The 23,623-nt window shown below is 38.4% G+C and overlaps 1 protein-coding gene across 1 annotated transcript in view; it reads left to right on the forward strand.

Annotated features, from left to right (window-relative positions):
* Positions 1-23,623, forward strand: part of RAB3C (RAB3C, member RAS oncogene family) — a 247,275-nt gene that overhangs the window by 97,322 nt on the left and 126,330 nt on the right. Inside the window, exon 2 of the mRNA XM_039243831.1 lies at positions 2,827-2,945. Coding sequence (XP_039099762.1) covers positions 2,827-2,945 — 119 coding nt within the window. The remainder of the gene's footprint in view (positions 1-2,826; positions 2,946-23,623) is intronic.

Here is a 23,623-nt window from a genome sequence, read left to right on the forward strand (position 1 = left end):
AGATGTCATAGTCTTCCAGCACACCATTATTCAGTTCCTGTTGAAGACCTGCTTGACAGCAAGGGTCCAGGTCGCCTTTTAGCAGTACCTCGGGTGTATTGGCTGTTTTCTCCTAGTGAAAAATCAGGGGAAAGTTGTCTGTTATATAGAGAGGGCAGCAGGAATGGGGTCCCCAGCCTGTGAGAAGACCACTCAATGCTAAAATGTTTTTTTTTTATTTTCAGGATTTTTATCTTTTTAAATTTGTACCCATTTTTTAACTTAAAAATTTTTTGGAGTATAGTTGACACACAATGTTTTCAGGTGTACAATGTAGTGACTGAACAAGTCCATGAGTGATGCTGTGCTCGCTACAAGCATAGCTACTATCTGTCACTACACAATAATATTACAGTACCATGGACTAGAAAACCATTTAAAGTTACTTCACGGTAAGAAAAACCAAGTAATTTTATAGATAACATATTCTAGAAAAGAGGAACCCAGGATGAAGTAGATGTTTTAAAATAATTATAAGAGGTTTTGTTCCCCCAACAGCTAAAATATATTATACAATCTCTGGTTATATCATGCTTTGTAAACATAGTCTTTGGGAATTTGATTCTCTAACTTTCTTCTTTATTTCACTGTTGAATATGGTGTTAATTGAATTAAATCCAACAAATATCAAAGAATATCCACATAAGCTCAAGATTGGCTTTTTTTGCCTAATAAATTAGTATATTTGTCCCAATTATGTGCAGCTGATGATATTCATGTTTATCTTGTACATCTACATTTTCATATTTACTTAATACTAAGCAAAGTACAATAAAACATTTAAATAATGTCCAGGGAACTTCTGTTATGTAGGCATACAACTATGTGGTGTTATTATGCTTAGATAATATTATCCCAGGCATAATAATGTCATAGAGTTAGCACACACACAAAAACCCATCTGTTTACAGATTAATTAGCTATTTTTGTGACTATATATAAATAATTTTAAAATTAGATTATGTAACATTCTTCTTAATGATTTCTAGTACCACCTAACATATTAAAGATAGTTCTTCTGGTCTCTCTGGTACTATGAAAATATATTTCCCCCTTTATTTGATTATTTATCATTTTCATTTGATTTATACCTTTTTTATATTCAAGGAATTGTCAAATTTTCATGCAGGAAAGTCTGTACTTGGCTTTTTGTTTCCAGCCAATGATGATACGTTCAGAAATATATTTCCCACAGCTTTTGCTCTATTTTTGTTATTTTAGGTCATATAATTTGTTTTCATCATATCTTTGTAACCTTATTTTCCTAATATCATCTCATCAGTATCTTCGAGTCAGGCCTGTCTTACCCCTTAACCCCTTGTTCCTGGTTTCATGAAAAGTCACACCTTTGGCCAATTCTCAACTTCTTCCTCATACCCCCATGTTCTCCTGGAATCACTTGCTTATTTCCTCAGCCTTTTTTGATCACCCTTCTCTGAAATGGCAGGGACCAAATAAAATATACCACACAGATCAGGAGGAAATTGTAAGCAATGTCATGTTTCTCAGGGTTAGTCTATGGTGGAGTATAAGCGTCCAAACGGAAACATCTGTGGGTGAGGAGTAGCATCTTCAACACGAGCCCATCTCTGTAGTGACACCCAGGAGATGTTCATTTCATTTTGATGATAAGGATCCTATTCTTGTGTCATCCAACACATCAGCTTTCCCTGCAAGGGCTATTAGGGGGACCTGGGATGTACTCCATATACAAAGGAGACATCCCTGGAGAAGAGAAGAAAGAGGATCCAGACTGAAGTCAGAAGGAAGATAACGTTTCTGTCCACTGTGCTCAGCACATAGAGTACTAGGCAAGAGAACTCAGAGCCAGTCTCCAGTGAAAGTGGTGAAGGGGAAAACCAAGGAGCATAGTGTCGTAAGCAATAGCCTAGATCCTGTGAAGACAAAGGGGCAAGAGTCAGTTGAATTGAGGAATAATTTCTTGAGCTACACTAAACTATACGTGACATATACAGATGACTTCACTGATGTGTCTGCCTGATTCCCAGGTTTCACCACACCATGCCATCTCTTCTGAAGGTCCCGAACCCCTGTATTTGTCAGCTGCTGTCTCCCATCTTGGCCTAGCTTTGACTCCCCAACCATCAAGAATGACAGCCAGTACTTGGAATCTGTTGACCACTATTCATATGCCAGGTGCTGTTTGAAGCACTTCACATACACTATTTCACACAATCCTAACAAATATGCTAGACTTCAGAGAGGTTCCATGGCTTCTCCACATTCCCCCAGGCATGTAATAGGAAGACAGGAACACCAGATCTCTTGACTCAAACATCCACAGAAAGCGCATATTTTTATTCTCATTTTACAGTTGAATAAACTGAGATTAAACTGCATGCTTTTAAAAGCAGGGAACTTTTCATAAAATTATTTTTTCCCCTCACAGTGGCTTCTACTTAGATTATAAATACATAATGATGGAGCTAATGAACTCTTCGGGTTTTAAACTATATGAAAAGCTACAGATTTTGATATGTATAATCTTTCTTTTTCTTTTATTTTCTATAGTGATCTTCTGTTTAATAGGAGTGAACATATGTAGATGGTATTTTTAGCTAGATCTCTACCAAAAAAAGAATTCTTCATAATATTGTAGAGCTGCTATATGAAAATCATTAGGGAAAACAAGACTAAAAAGATACATAGTTTTACATTGCAAGCACAATTTACACTCTCTATTATGACTGTTTTTGGAATAATTAATCACTTCCCAAAATATATATTGCCATTTTTTTTTGAGAGATTATTATTCTTATTTTTTAGGACACAGCAGGCCAGGAAAGATACAGGACTATCACCACAGCCTATTATCGTGGGGCCATGGGCTTTATTTTGATGTATGACATCACAAATGAAGAATCCTTCAATGCAGTACAGGATTGGTAAGTAGGAGCAAATACTCCCATCACTAATCTTAATGGTGTTTTCATTCAACTTTCTCTTCCTCTGCAAAGCAGTGACTACACTGCAATGTAATATGTGTGTTTATTGCATACTGTGATCACCCTCATGCTTCATAAAGCAGACACATACTAGCTATGCTAAGAGTTGTTGTTTAGAGATTGAGAAGAAGACATTTTGGTGATTTTTCTACATTTGGTAACTTCCAGTGCTTTGCATCCTGTTCCTTGGAGACTTTTGATTTTTTTTTTTTTCAATCTAAATAATGAATGGTTTGGAAGTTTATTGGGCTAATATAGGGATTTGGCAACTGTGAACCATAGGACAGATCTATGGGCCTAATCTAGCCCAGTGCTTGTTTTGCAAATAGTTTTATTAAACATAGCCAGATAGACTTATTGTCTGTGATGGCTTTCACACTGCAACAGCAGAGTTAAGTTGTTGTCCCAGAAGCCATGTGGCCCAAAAGCCTGAAACATTTCCTACCCGGCTATTGACAGCAAAAGCTTGCTGACCCCTTGTCTAGATTTGTTAAATAGTTTTCAGTTTTTCATCAGGTTGAAAAGTTTCAAAGGACTGGGATAAAGGCAGAGATAAAAACAAAGCATGTTCTGACCTATGGGGACACCAGTTCTGTGAAAACCCCTCTGTCAGTGGTGAGTATGATTGCAGTGGAGAGGGTGTGCCATAGGTGCAGCTTCCTTCAGCTTCTTCCACCAGCACTTAGGGAGGAGACATGGAAGAGCTGATGGTCATGGTCATGGATTCAAGCAGCAGGTCTGAGCAGAGTTGCTTTTCTGTGGAAAGAGCCAGAGTCTAGCAAGAGCTTTATATGTTAGTGGGAGGAAAATGGAGCTCCCATTATGGGTACTGGGACTGAACAGACACCATATTTTAACTGCAAATAGGGCTTGTCTTCTTCTTCTTTTTTCTTTTTCCTTTTTTTTTTTTTTTTGGCTTGTCTTCTATAAGGAAACATTAGCCATACAAAAGTAAAATAAACCTGGCCTCCTGGGTGGCTCAGAGGGTTGAGCATCCATCTCTTGATTTCGGCTCAGGTTGTGATCCCAGGGTCATGGGATTTTTGCCCATGTTGGGGTACATGCTGAGTTTAGAGCCTGCTTGGAATTCTCCCTCTCCCTCTCCCTCTCCCTCGCTCTCGCTCTCTCCCTCTCCCTCTCCCTCTCCCTCTCCCTCTCTCTCTCTGCCCTTCTTCCCTGCTTGAGCATGCGCTCTCTCTCAGAAATATTTTTTTAATGTAAGATTAACTGTATTTTTTTTCCTGTTTTACATGATAGTATTATCCAAAGTGAAATTTATTTTACATGTGTATCAACTCAATGAAGATCAGATGCTATTAAGAACTTTAATTTACTTTAGATTATTTCCTTTACATTTTAAATGTTCATTTGAGAAAACACCTACATTTTTTCTATTTACACACATAAATACACACACACAATGCAAGAAATGATACATTTACAATAGCAACTCAAAAAGGTAATATATAGCTATAAAATGAAAAGGGCAAGCTTGGAACTATATGAAAAAGTAATGATCCTCCACTGAGGCACATAAAAGAAGGCTTAAGTACCCTTCTTTTTAGTAGACTGAATATTGTAAAAGTGTCAGTTCTTCTCAAATTAATTATTAAATTAAAGGCAATCTCAATTAAATACCAGCAGGTTTGGTACAGAATGGAATAAACAGAGGGTCCAAACATGACACAAATCCATATGGGGATTTAGTTTACGATGAAAGTACCATTTCAAATCCATGACAGAAAGAGTTGTTCAATTGTGTGGTGATATCTAGTTAATTGGAACACACAGCTCTAGCACACATTTTGACTTTGATTATTTCCTTCAGGAAATGTTGAGCGCCAGCCCTCTCAGGCAAAACGTCTCTGAATCATGTTCTAAACTTCAGGGTCCCAAATGCTGTCTGCACCCTTGAGAATTGAGTTCATTAAAACCAAACGGCAATAAGCCCAGGAGCCCAAGCTCTCTATACTCCTGACTCCAGCATCAGAAAAGATGTAGAGAAGTTCAGTGTCCACATGCCCTACTCCACACCTTCCCCCACTTACCCCAGTCAACCCAGCTTTGCCCCCACCAAGGCTTCCTCACTTGTCAACAGACCACCTGGCTTATACCTGTCTTCCTCAAACTCCGTATTTGACTCTTTACTGACTCTCCCTTTTTGAAGCTCTGTTTCCTTCTTTAGGGGAGGGGAGGAGTATTTTCCAGATTCTTCTTGTCTCACTCTAGGACTGCTTCCCTTTCTACTTCCAAGATTTTGCTAGCTCAGCCAAGGGTAAGTGTACCCCCATGGTTTGTTCTGTTGGGCTCATTTTTAGTTTCCTTGCCTATCCTATCCACTCACACACATCATTTATCACTTATACCAGATGGTTCCCAAGTTTACATTTCTGGCTCCAGTCTATCTTTTAAACTGCCACGTTGCATTTCCAGGTGCCCAAAGTATTTCTTCACCTGGATATCCTGCTGGCATCTCAGAATCCATGATCTCTGCCTGAAATCTCTCTCCTTACTGACATCATTTCTTCTCATAGAACTGAATCCAGTTCTAACTTCCTACCCTCCTAAACTGGAACATGATCTTGAATATTAATTTTTCTTGAATATCTTTTGATTCTGCTTCTGCCTTTCCATTCCTTCTGTGACCCTTATTGCTCTTCTTCTTCTTATTTTTTGCCTCTATCCTTATAGTAGCCTTCCTAATTGATCTCTCTCCCTTTAGATTTCTTCCTGTCCCAACCTATCCTATCCCACTGCTGCTATGAGAGCCTTCCAAAAAGAATATGTTCCTAAAGATCACTGGAAGACCCCTGCCCAAAATTCATGACTTACCCTCACCTACTTGATTGATTAAAGCTTCTTCAGCCTGACTGTCAGACACACCATATTATGGAGCCACTGTATCTTTATAGTCTCTTCTCACTATCCTAGAGTCCAACTGATCTAGTCACTGTTTCTACAGTACAGAGCTTATTAAACTTTGCAACCTTTGTGGGTTTTTCCTTTGATGTCACCCCCCGCTTTGCATATCTTTTTCACAGCCTACCCCCTCTACTCCCCAAACAGATCTAGATCTGTGAAAAGTCAACAAGTCCATCCATAAACCAATACTTAACTCGTTTTTATTCATCCACAATTGTATGACCTTTATTATTTGGGTTTTCTTATTCATTCAACAGACATTATTGAGTACTCAGTCTTTTGACAATCTGCCAGACATTTATTTATGCCAACATTTACTATCCCAGTTAATGGATAGTAAATCCAAATCATCTGGTTATCTGATATAGACGTATGAGCACTGTTTTTTATTTCTTTTACATATCACATCTCATTGACCACAAAGTCCAATGATTTTGACTTTCTGAATGCCTCTCACATCTATTCTTATCCTATGTCTCTTGCTACTGTCTTCATCCAGACTGTCATTAGCTCTCACCTACTTTAGGAACCTTCTATCTTGTCTTTTTAAAAACTTTAGGTCCCACCCTAAATCATATGGCCCTCAGAGTTTGTGAACTTTAACATGTCTAAAAACAAAATCCTTAGTAATGTTTTCTTACCTATCATAGTGCTCCCGGAAGTCCATCTGAATGATTGTGAGCTTTGACAACACGAAGAAACCCAGGGTCCACTCTAGACATACTAAGCCACATCTTCAGTGAGTTATCTTCAGTGATAAATCTGGCGATATATATTTTTGAAAGCTTCATGAGTGATCCTGAAGACCCTTTCTGATTAAGGCCACTCATTCAAAATGAAATCCAAACTTGGTAAACAGTATAGCCTCCATTTATCTATTTCACTGAAATCATCTCCTGCCACTCTCCTCCACTGGTCCTATATTTCAACCAGTAAACTCTTCTCAACTTACAGATGTTCGATCCCTTTAATACTTCTGTTCCTCTGCTTGGAATACCTTCCCAATATCTTCCCAACTCATTCACCTTTTAAATTCAGCTCAAATGTCAATTCTTCTATGAAGCTTTTGAAGATACTGCTCCCCCCTTTCCTATCCACCCCATTTTCCAAGCCCAGGAGACAATGCTAGACAAACCCTTATCTCAGCATCCACACTATCCTAGCACTTTCTACAGAATACATAAGGAACCTAGGAGACTCTTTGTTATTTGATTATATTTTTTCTTCTATATTAAGCTGTGAGTTCATTAATCTTTTTTCTCTAGTACTGAATACAGTACAATCTTATAATTTTTTTTCTGAATTTTTATTGTAGTAAAATATACATAGTAAAATTTACAAACTTAACCATTTTTACATGTAGAGTTAGTGGTAATAAGTACATTGTTAGTGTTTTCACAACCATCACCACCATCCATCTCCAAAACCCTTCATCTTGCAAAACTGAAACTCTATACCCTTTAAATAATAACTTACCTTTCTTTTCTCTCCTCAACCTCTGGCAACTACTGTTGTTCTTTCTGTCTATATGAATTTGACTATTCTAAGAACCTCACATAAGTAGAGTCATACAGTTATCTCTTACTGTATAATAGTACAATTTATATTTTGAATGGATAATCCAAAGAATTGTAGAGAATCAATCATTTTTTTTGTTGTTGATATCCCAAAAGAAAATATAAAATTATTTCAGTATACCAAAGTCTGGAATTAATGGTTCTATTCTTTCTCCCCAGAAAAGGTTTAACATTGTTATGTATATTGCTGCTACGTCACTAATTATATTCAACTTTGTATCATTCTGAAGTATGTACTTGTCTTAACTTCTTAATCGATTATAAATAATTTGTCAGAGAAATACTATCTTATTTGTGTCCCCTATTTAACATAGTTAACATCACAAAATAGGTATTTTAAAAAGTATTCTTAAATCAAAAAATTTACCAATCAAAAACCTTGGAAAATGTTTAAAGAATGAAAGCAGAATTGTATAGTAAGGGAAAAAAGCACCTGCTTAGGAAAAAAAAAAAAAAAAAAAACAAAATAAGAAAAAAAAAACAATCCAGCGCAGCATTTCAAACTTGCTTTACATATAGGGCATGAGTAAGTAGCAATGGGGAAAGGAGGGAGCTTAGTAATATTCAGTGGTGACATCCTACAATAGGAAATAAAGTATTCGAAAAAAAAAAAAAAAGCAAGCACAAAGGAACATATTCTCTAAATTACTTGTCTCCAAGTGCTGACCTTAAGGGTGCCGACAAGTAAATAAATAAACAAACAAACAATCGTTTATAGCAAAAAAAAAAAAGAAATTAAATGAAAATGATTTGCAATTAAAGTTTCAAATACTTCTTTATAACAAAATAACTTCAGTTGCACCAAAAGAAAATAGTTGTTTCCTGTGATTGCGGTAAAATTCTTAAACCAACTATAGGGAAATTTAGATTGAATGTTAGATTTCTGATAATTTCATTACACACAAATTCTAATCTGTTAAAAAGGCAGGTCTAGAGATATAGAGAAAATAGCAGCAAGTTAGCAGATCGTGTTGAGGAAATTGCAGCGATCTCTTTTGAAAACACGTTAGACTGTGCTTTCAATTTTCCAGTGGAATTTTATTGGAGGAATTAAATAAAAATATCCTTTTTAACTTGGCCAAATTCCAAAGTTCTACAAAATCAATATAAAACAAAACTCACTGTGACCTTATTTATAAATTTCTATAGGGTCTACAGATATTCAAAGGAGAATGTGAGGAAGGAAACACAAGACTTATGCAGTATGGTTAGTGAAACAGAATTAAAGAGGAACACCCAAGAATCAGGAGAAGATAACTGCTTTAGCCCTCATTCCCTGGAATTAGGGTAGAAAAAGCTTATGTGTTAATATTTTATTGCAAAGTATACGGTCTCGGGGCAGCTAGAGCAAGGACAAGTTCAGCATACATGGATGAGTCATTTTAGTAGCAGAGGGAAGTGCGGGAGGCAAGAGACCGTGGCGTTGGCCAGAGGTGAGCTGCTTTGGCTTATGCCTTTCTCGTATTGGTAATACAGGCGATCCTCCAACAGAGCCCTTGCAGAGCCTCTGCAGAAGCATTAGCAGGATCAATGACACAAGTGGCCAAGAGTCACCTCAGACAGATGAAGCAATATCTGAAAGAGCACAAAAAAGGTGTCTGACAGGGAATTTACAAACCTTGTGGAAATTGAAAAGATAAAATTGTTACTCTATTTGAGATGAAATTTAGTTCTGAAATTCTTGAAAATTGAGGTGAAAATCAAAGCTGGGGGAGAAAATCAACATGGTGTGTTACGTAACTCTCATTGTGGAGCGGGGATACCATACTAATCCCCCAGGGCAAAGAAAATTTTCTTTGAAATAAATTCTGACGGAAGTGTCTTTTATATGGGGGCACACTGGGTTTATGTCAACAATGGCTTTTACAACTCGTCCTAAAAAGACCTCACAAAACCCCTTTTTTATAGTGTCCTCAAAACACAGAAGGCAAACATCAGAGCATATCATTGAAGGCCCCATGAGAAGCTAGGCAAATACTGCAGTCTGAACACATGTATTTCTTGTGGTGTCTAATGGCCCAAGAATTGAATGGTAATCTCTCAAATGAATACTTGGATTCTAAGCTACCTAGACTGTCTTCACTAAATATCATTTTTCTATTTTATATCTTAGGTAGAAGAGAGTGTGAGGTTTATAATTGTTAACAAGTCTTTCTAGTTTTTGAACAGCTTTTGGTCTCTTGAATATCTTGTACCTCTGGGTTTCTCTTCTCTCGGGCCTTTGAACACACTCTGCTTTCTGTAAGAAATCACATCCTTCCAACCACCATACAGATCAAGCCAATTTCTTCTCATCCTTCAAATCTCACCTTGTTGATCATATTCTCTGATGTTTTCTCAAATACCAGATTCTTTTAGTCGTGTCTGTAGTATACTCTCAAAACACTATCACACAAATGTCTTATAATATATTCCAACTGTTTATTTAGTTCTCTTTTTATCTGCTGAATTCCAAGTTCCTTAAAGACAAGGACTATGCTTGTCTTCACCTTTTCATCCCAGGGCCTACCCCAGGGCCTGGGACTGAGGGGCTGTTGAAGAAATACTAATTGAATGGGTGAGTGTAACCTGCATGGAAAGTGTGCACCTAGTGAAACTCTCTGAACTGATTGGGGTGTTTTTGTAAAAAGACATGATAAAGTAAGGTGGCTGTAAACAACCCTATTGGGAACTGCAACGAGGCTTACAATTGTTTTTGGGACTTGTCCACATGATGAAAATATGTCTAATCATGGTCAGTAAGTAGACTAATTTGCCACAAAGCACTAATTTGCTTAAACTTGCAGTTTGTTAGGGAGAACACTGTGTGGAGTTGTAGAGTTAAGGGCAGTAATTTAGTGGCTCCATTGCTGTAAAAAAAAAAAATGGAGCTTACCTCTTTTTATTAAAAAAACAACAACAAATACTTTGTTGTAAAAACTATGGGCTTTGGTTTAAGAAATAAATTAAATAATTTCTAAAAGAAACAGGTCCAAAATAGATTCAAATAGTTCTAGAAACCTAAAATCACCACTGCAAATTTCATTGCCTTTGACATGTTTCTCAGATGAGTGGTGGCTGCAGGTCCCCTGGGTCTCATTTGGAGCCTGGCCCTGGGTGTATGGTATTTGGATCCCTTATCCTGTCTCTTCCTAAACATCCAGCAGCTAAGACTCAAATATCTATGCCAACTGTAGTGCCTTTCAACTTGACTTAAAACCTTCTCATTCCTGACTTTAAATGCATTTCTGTTCTAAGTGTGGCATGGCCACAGGGGGCTATATTTCCTGTAGGAGAATGTCACTGGCTTATCTCCCCCAACCTTATTTATTTACATTTGGCTTTTTATGACACAATGAGGAACTCTAAATATAAGTTTCTTTTTTGTTTTTTTTTTTAAGGCAGGAAATCTGGTGAGCAGATTGATATTTTTTAAAAACCACCAGAGTGAGGATAAAAGTCTAACACGTCTTCCCACCAGTTTTAAATAATTCATTTCTATGACTTTCAGGGTGCCATTGCAGATGCGCTGGAACCAGAATGAAATTTCACCTTCAAATATTCTCTTCCTCTGCAATTTTCTTTCTTTTTTTATCCAAAAAAAGATAATGGTCTTAAATGAAGGTGACATCATATTAAATGCGAATTTTAGCTTGATAATAACAACAAAGATAAGCCTTTGTTCAGGGCTTCTTAATCTTGTTCAAGGATCCTATCAACTATGGAATCAGTTCTGTCACAGCTCAACTAGGACAGTTTTGGGATTAGAGCACAGACGTCTGAGCCCAAGTGTCACCACCACTGCACAGTGGGCATCAAGGAGTCTTTCCCTGGATCTTCCTGGCTCAGTGTCTCAGTGCTACTCTGACCCAGCCTGAAAACATTCTTCTTGTATGGATAACCCAACTTAAGCTCAAGTTTACATTTAGAGAATAGATAGCTCCTAATCCACAGCTCCTTCCAAAAACAAAAAACAAAAAACACTGAAATAAACACTCTGTTACCTCAGCTGTCTTTTGCATCTCCTTTTTGGTTTATCAGGCCAAAAACATTGGGGTTAATCTTAACTCTTTATTTTCTGACACCCCACATCCAGTCCTTCCAAAACTGCTGTTATATCTTGGCTCTAATTTCAAAATACTGTCTACTCTTGTCCAAGGTTGTTATGCTCTATGAAATCACCAAAGATGTTCAGTTAGTGACCACTGAACTTTTGCTGCATAGGAAAAGTACAGGGTGAGGTTCCTTTGAGCCTCAGGCCACATTTTTGCCTGCTGATCAATACATACTTGGGTTTAGGTACTTTTCACTTAAAGACACTTTACTTAATATATATTGTTGATTCATGAGCATTGAACTCATGGCCAACAGCAGCAAAGTCATGCCTGAATGAAGCTTATCTGATGCATATATTCCTGCACAGGCATATCACAGCCCCTTGGCACTGACGGACACCAGACAGCAATTTAGCTTTATGCTTGGAGGTCATTTTAAACAGCAAAATCACCAAGAAAAAGCACAAAGTGTGAAAAGTATGGTGCTAAATATATTGTGAAAAAGCACTGTTTACCGGAAAAGACTGAAACAAGGCAAAGCATGGCCTTTTTCAATCTCTCCTGGGAATATGTGCGTCAGACCACTCAGATTTTTCCTCACTTTGCTTATATCTGCAGGTGTCTGTGAACACGCCATGAGTATTTATTTTGAGATTCCAAATACATTTCAGTAAGTAGGCCAATTTGCAAATACAGAATCCATGAATAATGAGAACCAGTTGTATATCCAGAATCCCCTTACCCCACCATTTCCACTGCGTGTTAGCACGCTAGGGCTGCCGTAGCAAGGTCCACAGACTGGGTAGCTAAATAAGAGAAATGTATTGTAAGTAACAGAAATTTATTTCCCCACAGTTCTGGGTCTCTAAGTCCCAGATCAGAGTATTGGGAGGTCTTACACTCAGTACTGTGAGAGTGAATCTGTTCCCAACCCTTCTCCTAGTTTCTAGTAGCCTCAGGCATACCATGATTATAGATGGCCACCTGCTCCCTGTGTTTTCATATCATCTCTCTGTAGATGTCTCCCTCTGTGCCCAAAGTTATCCTTTCTATAAATATGTAGTAATATTGGATCAGGGCCCACCTTAATGACCTCACCTTAACTTGATCATCTACAAACACATTATATGGCTACATTCACAGGTACTTAGGATTAGAACTTCAATATTTTTGGAAGGACATTCAATTCAAGCCATAACACACTGCCACCACCTTATTTATGCCACCATCCTCTCCTATATGAATTGTCACTATAGCCTATCTGTCCCTGTCCCAGCCCCCAGAATCTTCGCAGCACATAGAGAAAGCTTTTCAACCTGTAAAAATCAGACCATGTCACTCTTCTGTTCCAAACATTCATAGCATCCCATCTCTCCTGGATTAAAGCCAAAGCCCTTGTAAGAGCCTATGAGATCCTGTGCAACTGACTCACCACCTCTCTGACCCCTTGCAGCCTTGTCTAGCCACAACAGCCTCCTTGGTATTCCTACAACAAGCCAGACGTTATTCTTCCCCAGAGCATTTGTTCCTGCTATTCTCACTGCCTGGAAGTCTATTTCCCAGATATTCTTCCGGTTCTCTCCTCTCCTCCTTTGGCTCCACTGTAATGTCACCTTCTCAGCAAGGCCATTTCCCCCCATTCTTTTCCCTATTGCAACCCTTCTTATTTTATAACCTACTTGTTTATCATGTCTGTCTCTCCAGCAAGAATACAGACTCCATAGAACAGCAATCTCTGTTTTTTTATGCATTATTTTGTCATATGTGTCTAGAACAGTCCCGGGCACATGGTAGGTATTCAGGAAATATTTGTTGAGTGAACGAATACATGCATAACAGAAAGAGAAGTATATAGACTAGAACTTATTCATTTTCTGTCTTTGTAGTCCAGTATAGTCCCAGGCACTTATCAGTTATGTGTCCAAAAAAAAAAAAAAAAAAACTGATGACAAGGGTCAGAATAGTATCAGACCATTATGATGAAAATAAGTCAATAGTTTCAATTCAAATCTAGTAAGGAGGTAATACCTATTTTACCAAAAATTTGTCTGTATTATAAAATTACACCAGCTTCTCAGTAAGATGGAGAGGATATATGTGGGTAGAATTAATAAAGAGAAATTAAAATGTTTTAGCATATATACTGGGCAGAGTGACTTGAAGTTAATTTGTTAGTTTCTGTAATACATTCTAACCTAATAATGATTTGGTTTTGGTGTGTTTGTTTATTTCTTTCTTTTTGGAGGGGGAGCTTATTTGGGGAATGAGTTAGCATAACAAATCTATAGCACATATTTCAGGACACCTAAAAAGAATTAGAAATGTCATCTAACCCACTGACAAATATCTGCTCATCAGTTCAGAGTTCTTTTACTGTTTCTGTTTCCAATTAACCAACTGTCTGCCTCTGGGTTTTCTTGTTTCTTTGTTTTCTCCACTCACTCATATGCTACACTTGGTTCTGGCTTGTCTCAACGAATTCCCCAAGCTGGAAATTGAGATAAAACTTAGCTGCGTGAAGAATACAGACACGCTACAAAATGCAAAGTTTTGAATTAAAGATCTTCATTAAGATCTTTCATTTTACTCAGTATCTCTCCTGACCTATAAGCCAAATATGGGCTCATGTTCTGGTCATAAAGAATCTTCTTTTTTTTTTTTTTGTAACCAGGAAATAACAAAAGTCTTAAAGACTGGAGCCTATCCCGTAAGACTTTGTGTTTTGATACCCTACTAACCTCAACTGTACTTAGAGGTGGTAATTACTATTCTATAAATATTAACAGTAAACTAAAGGCTAGAAGCTAAATTTTGGTTGCTGTAGTCTTACCCCAGTCAGGCTATATAGGGAATATAAAGATTAAATAAAAGACTCAGACTCTTGGATAAAAGGTGCTATATAAATATGATTGCTATTTGTTCTGCTTCACTTGCACTCTGGAAATATACTTCTAGGCAGCGCCTTTTGTGCAGTTTTGTGTGACTGTACTTATTGCAAATGCCAGTGTTTTCTCACAGGATTTCTTTGGTTTCCACCTATTTTAATAAACCTTCTTTTCTTTGAAATTAGCTGCCTGCCTTTGGGGAATAGATTGGTCTTGAAGAACAATCATTAAACCTGTCACGTATCTCCTGAGGGAAGGAGATTGTGGCAAGAGCCTATTTCTCAGATGTAGATGTTCATCTTGGTGTATGGGTGGGATTGCTAATTATTATTGTTTAAAAACAAACCTGTGGGATTTTTGGTGATTGTATTTAGAAAATAGATTTCTATGCTTTAAAAGGGAACAGTTATACCTGTGTCTTGAACCTTATCAGTGTATCAGGTGTGTCATGAATATGGCCTCTAAGTCTGCTTCTAACCTCAGTGAGTATGTTTAGTATTTCCTGATACCTATTGTTACTAATTTCCCAGTGAGCAAACAGATATGCACTCAGCCACAGGATGGTGAATTGAGAAGAAAGGCCATGTGTTCTGTCTAAATTGATACAACTCCAGTCTAATCTCTACTTATTTCTAAATCATTGACATTGTTTGCATAGTGTAGGGCTCCTTACTCTAGCAAGAGTGTTCTGGAGCCTCATTTGTTTGTTTACTCTTGGGCCAGGTTTGGTTATTTATCTTTGCAACTCAGTTCACTAATATAATTATCTTAATTATCAGTTGTAAAGCAACCCCCTACACACCCACTCCTTAAAAACAAAAAAAAGGAAGGAAGGAAGGAAGGAAGGAAGGAAGGAAGGAAGGAAGGAAGGAAAGAAGGAAAGAAGGAAAGAAGGAAGAGAGAGAGAGGGAGAAAAGATGTAAAGCAACATTCAAGGAAACTATTGAGAAATTAGAAAAATAGCACAATATTAATCATGGGAACATTACATTTCATCACCAGAAGATAGGTCATGGTGTATAATGTCTGATTCCATGAAATGTAGACAGAGCCCATACTAAATGGCATCCATACCTTCCCTCTCCTGTACCATTAATTTCCAAAGCAAGAATAAGAATTGTAGTGTAACTAAAGGGACGTAAAAGCAGCCCAGCCATGGGGCGCCCGGGTGGCTTAGTCGGTTAAGCGTCCGACTTTCGCTCAGGTCATGATCTCACGGTTCGTGGGTTCGAGCCCCGCGTCGGGCTCTGTGCTGACAGCCAGCCCAGAGCCTGGAGCCTGTTTCAGTCCGTGACTCCCTCTCTCTCTGACCCTCCCCTGCTCACACTGTCTCTCTCTCTCCTAGAAATAAATAAAACATTAAAAAAAAAAATGCAGCCCAACCAAATATCACAGTCTTCATGCCATCGATCTCATGTTCTTTGCTCATATAGTAACCCTTCGGACAGTTCTCCCTTAAAGTCTGTTGTATCCTAGAACCTAATTTTAATTTAAAATATCAAATGAATTTGGCTATTTCTCTAGTTTTCCTTCCCATAGCATACTGAAAGCAACAGAAGGCAGATGAGAGGAGAAATGTCACAAGGTCGAGGTGGTTCATGAGTGGTTTCCAGGCTTTTCTTTCTTTCTTTCTTTTTTTTTTTTTTTATCCAAATACTCAAAGCAATTAAAGGTTTTTGAGTACAAAAACATCTGACATATGTCTACCCAGAGTTAGACAGACCCAAGATTAAGGGCATAGTCCTCCATAAAATTGGCCTCACTTCAGTTTGGGGGTCCTCAGGACTATTAGCTGGCTACCAATTCAGGGTTTCCCATGACTACTGTTAAGTTTGAGAAGTCACTAAAATGACTGGCAATTCAGGAAAGAGATATGCTTAAAATGATAGCACTACTGTGGAAGACTCATGGAAAACCGCCCCGAGCATTCTGGCCAAGAAGCCCCGCAGGGCTGACTATCCTGGGCACACGGGTGACACCATCACCAGATGGTTTCTCCCAGGCCCTCCCACGATTCTTATTTGCATCTCACTTTCCCTCTGGCATCCTTGTTTTCTCCTGCCCTCTTTGGCTCTCCAACATTTTGCCTTCCAAATCAGTTTCATTCCTACTGAGGATAAGGCCAACATGAACGGGTTTTGTGGAAATAGCTCTCGTCAGAACGCCTGTGTCAAAATGTCAAAACATTCTTTTTATGAGCAAATCGTAGAACAACAAATATTTTTACCTCCGACTCCATCCCTAATCCCATTTCTTATCAAACCGCTGCCCTCAACCTCACACCTTTGCTGAATTCCACTGGACTTGATCCTAAACACGACATTTTTGATAGATTTGTTACCTGACATTCAAGGAGTTAAGTATAGTAAAAACTAGCTGTGCCCACTCCACAACGCAGCACTTCCTGATTGCATATCAAATACGTAAGGAATATGAAAAACTGGGTGCTCTCCTATCATGGAAATATTTTCTTTCTGTTTTTGATAAACAGTGAACTTTGAGTATGTATATTAATATGGTAATTTATGTAAATCTTTGCCTTCAGAGTTTAAATTCTGGAGATGAGTCTTTTCTGAATTGCTGGCACACTGAATTTTATATCCTATGACCTTATCGTATATATTGAAAAGTACCAAAGGGAACTTAATTTATGTAGCTTGATAAAAGAGCTTATTTTAGGGGAAATTTCCTTAAGCCAGGAAAAAAAAGTTGCCTTTTTTTTTTTTTAAATTCCCTCAATTTAAAATCAACAGAGACGGGGATCTGGGAAGGAAATGAGAAAGGCAGTAAGAAGAGGTAGGATTATTGGTTAAGTCTCCATTTTGAGAAGGGTAAGAGGCACCAAGCTGAGGACTCAGGCTGGTGACGAGAGCTATGAAAGCTTCATAGACCCTTAATGAAAGCCCCTTGCCTCAAAGTTAGACAAATCAACCAACCAAAATACTATATAACCTTGGAACTTTAACAGTGCTTAACATTCCTGAGGCTTACCTGACTATATTTAAAAGAGGTAAAGGATTCCTAACTTACAAGATGGCTGTGAGGAACAGAGGAAAAGATCTAATGTACCTGGTGTGTTGTAGACACTAAGGGACTTTATGTTGCCCTCAGTCTGTATCAGACAGTAGTTTCTGGTCCAGATTGCACACTAGAATCACTTGGAGATCTTTTCAAGGTATATTGTCCTATGCATTAATTCAGTCAGAATTTCAGCCATTGTTACCCCAGCCTCAGAATTTTTTAAAAAAGTCTCCCCAAGTGATTGTAATGTGACCTTACATTGAAAGATGAAAGCTTTTCCCAAGGCAATTGTTTCATCACATATTATTGGAATTGGCCACTCATGTATTAATAAAAACATTCTGGGAAAATACATAAATATATCTTATATAACTTCTTAACTCTTTGTGTATTTAAATTTTGCAGAATGATTTTTTAAAAGTTTTTAATGTTTATTTATTTTTGAAAGAGAGAGACAGAGAGAGAGAGAATGAATGGGGGAAAGGCAGGGAGATAGGGAGACACAGAATCTGAAGCAAGCTCCAGTCTCATCAGCACAGAGCCCGACACAGGGCTTCAACTAGCAAACCGTGAGATCATGACCAGAGCCAAAGTGGATGCTTAATCAACTGAGCCCCTGAGGCACCGCTTGCATAATGATTTTTAATGCCCCTACCTCCACAACCAATCCATGAAAAATGACAACTCTATCGCACATATTTCCAGTTTGGGCTGGATCTTAATGCTACATTGTTTGCTAGGGTTTTGTTTTTTTTTTCCTAAGAAATTCTGTGATTAAGGTAAAATACTGCACTGAGTCTAAATATGGATCAGTAATTCGAGCTAAAGAAGGATTCAGATCACAAGTCCGGGTCCTGTGAGGACCTACAGCCAAGCCAGCTGTGTTCTGAGGGAGGGGCTCTTTCTTAAGTTCCTCCCACCGTGAGAAACTTAAGCTTGAACCCGTGGGTTGAATCAGTAGTTTCTTCTGAAGGGGTAAAGAGATGCGGTGACAAGTAGTAAGCACTTCCTATCCAAGATTTATCATCAGTGCAGCTGCTGCAAAGGTGCCCATGATTCATTGACCGTTTCATTAATGGCTGAAGGACAGGAATGGAAAGGGCTGCGATAAACGCTTCATCAAATGTGTGTCAGTCACATGTTTTCGTAGCCCTGTGTGGCATTTCTGGTGAACTCAGTTTGGGAGCAGTAGTAGCACCTGGTTGCTGATATGGGATGAGGTGACAAGTGCATATTATGCCTTTTCAGGTTTTCGTCTTTCTCTTTGATGAGATGATTACTCAGAGAAGAGGTGACGTCAGACTCAACTTCAGAGGCTTCTAAACAGGCAGAACAGGGGCACAGGCTTGTGGCTTTCCAAACACCATATATATATACACATATATACACATATATATATAATATTTATTTATTTATGAGAGAGAGCATGAGCAGGGGAAGGGCAGAGGGGGAGAGAGAGAGAGAGAAGGAGGGAGGGAGGGAGGGAGGGAGGAAGGAAGGAAGGAAGGAAGGAAGGAAGGAAGGAAGGAAGGAAGGAAGAGAAAGACAGACAGAGAATCCCAAGGAGGCTCTAGACTCAGCATGGAGCGTGATGCAGGGCTGAATCTCATGACTGTGAGATCATGACCTGAGCCAAAATCAAGAGTCAGATGCTTAATTGACTGAGCCACCAGACACCTCTAAACATTACATATATATATATATATGTGCTCACAGTATGCTGAATATAGCATACAAGATTCACTTTATTTACCAACAAAGATTGTTTTTTGTTTGTTCCTTTTTTGTTTGCAGTTAGGGGTTTTTGCATGGCAGTCACTTCAATGCCTCACAAACTTTTGAGTCCTGCTCTCACAAACTTCAGAGTCTTTCAGGGGAAATAACATATGTAGTTAGTTCCCTGGTCACCAGGCCACTGTTACGGAATCAACCTTAACCCTAGCACTGACTTCTTGCCAGTCTCTCAGCCCTTACCTTCCCTCTATGCCTTCCATGTGGCCAGCATGTTTATGTTAGCCACCCTCTGATTTCCAAAGGCCCCATTCTGCCGGGTCTGCTGTTTCGAAACTAGATGGGGTGTAATAACGGCATGCACCTGTCTTCACTCCAGCCACACTAGATTGCACTAGATCATTACTCAAATGTGCAGTGCCCCCTGCTACTTCTGCTCTTCCATCAGAATGAGGGTCACTACTGCAGATCTCTAGAGTCCCCTTCTTCCTCCAAAGGCCACCTCACATACATCCGACTCCTCGATAATGCAGATAATGTCCTAACCGAGGCCAGCCAGGAAGAGGTGTTTGTTAACTGCTGGTTATCTTTCCTTCCTCCAGACTTCCTGGTCCAGAATCAATTACTTCAGGGGCTTCCCCTGCACTGCCCTTTATACATTTCATAAACACTTATTTCATCCTGTCTTGTATTATCTTTATTTACCTCTTCATCTACTCTACTATGCTATAGAGTCCTTGCCTTTTGAGTATGAATTAGATCTATCCCTCTGTTACCCAAGGATCTCTCAAAGAACCTTATATTTAGTAGGCATTCAACAAATATGCAATTGATGAATGATTGAATGAATGAATAAACAAATGAGTGGGAAAACAAATGCCCAACATTTGCTTACATAACTCCCCCTTCTACGGGGTTCTCTCCCTACCTAAACAAATCTTGTTAGCTGATTGCTTTCATACTTTCCAGGGACTAATCAGATTAAAACAATTCACAGAATATGTAAGTTGATAATTGATTTGCTAGGGTAGATGGGAACATTTGTACTTGAGAAAGAGAGTTTTATGTTCCCAAACTGGTCTCCAATTTTTAAAGGGTTTATGATGAATATAAATAGGAGGGCCTTTTGTTACCCTCTGGGGCTAGGAAAATAAACAAACAAAACACTGCCTCTCATTATCCAGCAAGTCACTATGCTTCCTGTAAAGAGTGTGTCAGGAGATAAACACATGGAGCCAGAATCATTCTGTGGCATTTTCAGGCAGCTTACCGCCCACCGTTTCTCATCACCTTTGCAAAGAGCTCAGCTGTATGTGGGACTTACAGAAAACAGAGACATGACAAAGGACAGATGGGTTATATGCTGAATATTTTAACTGGGTATCAGGAAACAGCCAACTTTCTGAGAGCTAGTGTTTGTGCACATATGCGCATACACGAAGCTGTCCTTATGACATTTCAAAAAAACTACGTCTTGTAGCCCGAGCGTAACATTAAGGACTTTGATTTATGACTTCTCATTAGCAGCCACTACACATCCTTGTGATCGGTACAATCTTGCATTATAACTAACTCATCCGTACAGTATGTGTTTGACAGCTAGAATAGAAAACAAAATTTGTTTCACGCCACTTCTGCAGCTGCAGAGGGAATTCACACAATTTTTCTGGAATCAGGAATTTCACGTATATCTTTTTTGGGGGTGGAGGGAGGCTTGCTTTGATTCTGATTTAAGCTTTGCACAGTAACACATAGGAGGCTAAAGCAGAAATAGATATTGCTTCTTTAAAAATGAGTCCATCTGGCTTAGGGAACACAACACAACAAATTATGTTCCCTTACTAACCTTTAATTTCTCATTTACCTACACATGTGAGGGTTTAAATCTGCCTAGGTCCCTTGGCAAGAAGGTTAGAAGTCACTCTCACATGGGACCAAGGTTTCCAGACCCTTCTATCTGGCTTAGCAGGTGAGAGAGTATCCTCTCTTCTGCCAAATACCATCTCATCATCTTCCATGTTAGTCTCACTGTGCTCCGTCTTCACTGTCACTGGGGTCTCAAATAGGAAGGTGTTTCACAAAGTCAGTTTGCAACTCCAGTGGGATTATAGATTTTGAAAACATTTTAAAACTGTAACACTCTGCATATACAAAGATATTTATATTTTAAATATTATCATTGATAATTATTTCATGGATCCTTATTTCTACATCAGAAAACTGCTTGACTGCTTCCTTGAGCTGGGTAGTTAATTTGCCCCTCAGGCAACACGTACAAAAGCCGGCAAGGGGACAGGGGAAGCAAAAACTAAATCAATGGATTTGACATTTGTGATTGTTCTGACACAAATATCAAGCCATCCTCACTCCACTTAGGAATTAAACCAAAGTGTGAGGAGGTACAGTTCTCACTGATCCCTTACCTACAATCAAAACTCTCCATTTTTTTCTAACATTCTTTCTTTAAAATTTTTTTTTAACATTTATTTATTTTTGAGAGATAGTGTGCAACTGGGGGAGGGGGAGAGAGAAGGAGACACAGAATCCAAAATAGGCTCTAGGCTCTGAGCTGTCAGCAGAGGGCCCAGTGTGGGGCTCAAACCCACGGTGAGATCATGACCTGAACTGAAGTTGGATGACTGGACGCTTAACTCACCGAGCCACCCAGGCGCCCCTTCTAACATTGTTTCTGACCAAATTTGTTTTGAATGAGATTGTAAGGCAACAAGAGACATGTATTATGCCAGCCTGTAAAGGATCTGTACTTGAGCTTTCAGTAGGGTTGCACAATTAGCAAATAAAAGTATAAACTGTCCAGCTGAATTTGAATTACAGGTAAATCATGAATACTTTCTTAGTGTAAGTATTCCCATGCTATGTTTGGGACATATTTATACTGAGAAATTCTTTATTGTTTATCAGAACAAATCTAACTGGGCACCCTGTATTTTACCCAGCTGGCCTATTCTTTAGAAATGTATAGACAACCTGAATATAGCACAAAACAATTTAAAACACTGACATTCTCATGCATCTCTATTAAACCTCCCTTTCCCTGCTTCTTGCCATCTGCTTCTCCTATTTTTTAGAGGTCACAGCTGGTAACCAAAAGCATGCTATTATTTAGTCAAAATATTTATTATTTCTGGCAAAAGCATGTGAGCGTCTGAAGGCTGAGGTGGGAAACTTTAATAAAGAAAATCGTATAATGTGAGTTTACCGGCAACCATTCCACAGCACCCGCCCCGTTCTATTCCTACATTGTTTTTGCAAATAACATATAAAATAATATATATAATATGTATTATATATAATATATATCATCTTGTTTAAATATCCCTTTCGCTATCAATAGAATTATGAAATTCTTTAGTGTGGGGCAACATGAAGTAAATCACTATAAATCTATATTCAGCTCTGAGTAATTTACTTTGTAAATACTCACTGAATATTTGTTTTAAACTACAGCAAGTGTTGGGGTGCCTGGGTGGCTAAGTTAGTAAAGCATCTGACTCGATTGTGGCTCATGTCATGATCTCACAGTTTGTGAGATCAAGCCCCGCATCGGGCCCTGTGCTGACAGCTTGGGGCCTGCTTGGGATTCTTTCTGCCCCTACCCCACTTGCACATGCAGTCTCCAAATAAATAAATAAATAAATAAATAAATAAATAAATGTTTTTTTAAAAAAAAGTTACAGCAAGTATTACTATCAAGACTTTTAAAAAATCCCTGACTTAAATGGTTCCAAATGAGGTTTGATATTGTCTATGTCCAATCCTCCTTTCTATTAAGTAAACTCATTAATTCTTTCAGGCCTTTAAATAATATACTTAGACTCATCTTTGAGAATAAAAAAGAGCTTAGTTTTAATGTTTTTTTAAAAAATGTTTTTATTTATTTCTGAGAGAGAGAGAGACACAGCATGAGCAGGGGAGGGTCAGAGAGAGAGAGAATATGAAGCAGGCTCCAGGCTCTGAGCTAGCTGTCAGCACAGAGCCGACGCGGGGCTCAAACCCATGAACTGTGAGATCATGACTTGAGCCGAAGTCGGACGCTTAACCAACTGAGCCACCCAGGCACCCCTAAAAAAGAGCTTTTACTGTCACTGCATGTGTTTATCATATAACACCATATGAATTAATGACAAGACAGAACAAAAGAACATGTGTTAGAAAGGTAGAGAACTTTACCTGTATCCCGACCCTCACACTTGTTAATATAAAGATTAGGAAATTCTTTAAAAGGCATATATATAGGCTATTCCACATTATCTGGAAGGAGTTTCAAGTGAAATTATCTATCTATCCAGAGAGAATGCTAGAAAAACACTAAGAATAATAAAGATAGTTAATTCTTTTAAGCATTATAATCTATGCATTTCTTGTCATTGTGTTTATCCTTGATATTATAATTACCTGCTTTTGTGTCTTTTTTTTCCCCTTAATGG

This window comes from Hyaena hyaena, unplaced genomic scaffold, assembly GCF_003009895.1.
Source record: "Hyaena hyaena isolate Hyena2069 unplaced genomic scaffold, ASM300989v1 scaffold_232, whole genome shotgun sequence".
NCBI lineage: Eukaryota > Metazoa > Chordata > Mammalia > Carnivora > Hyaenidae > Hyaena > Hyaena hyaena.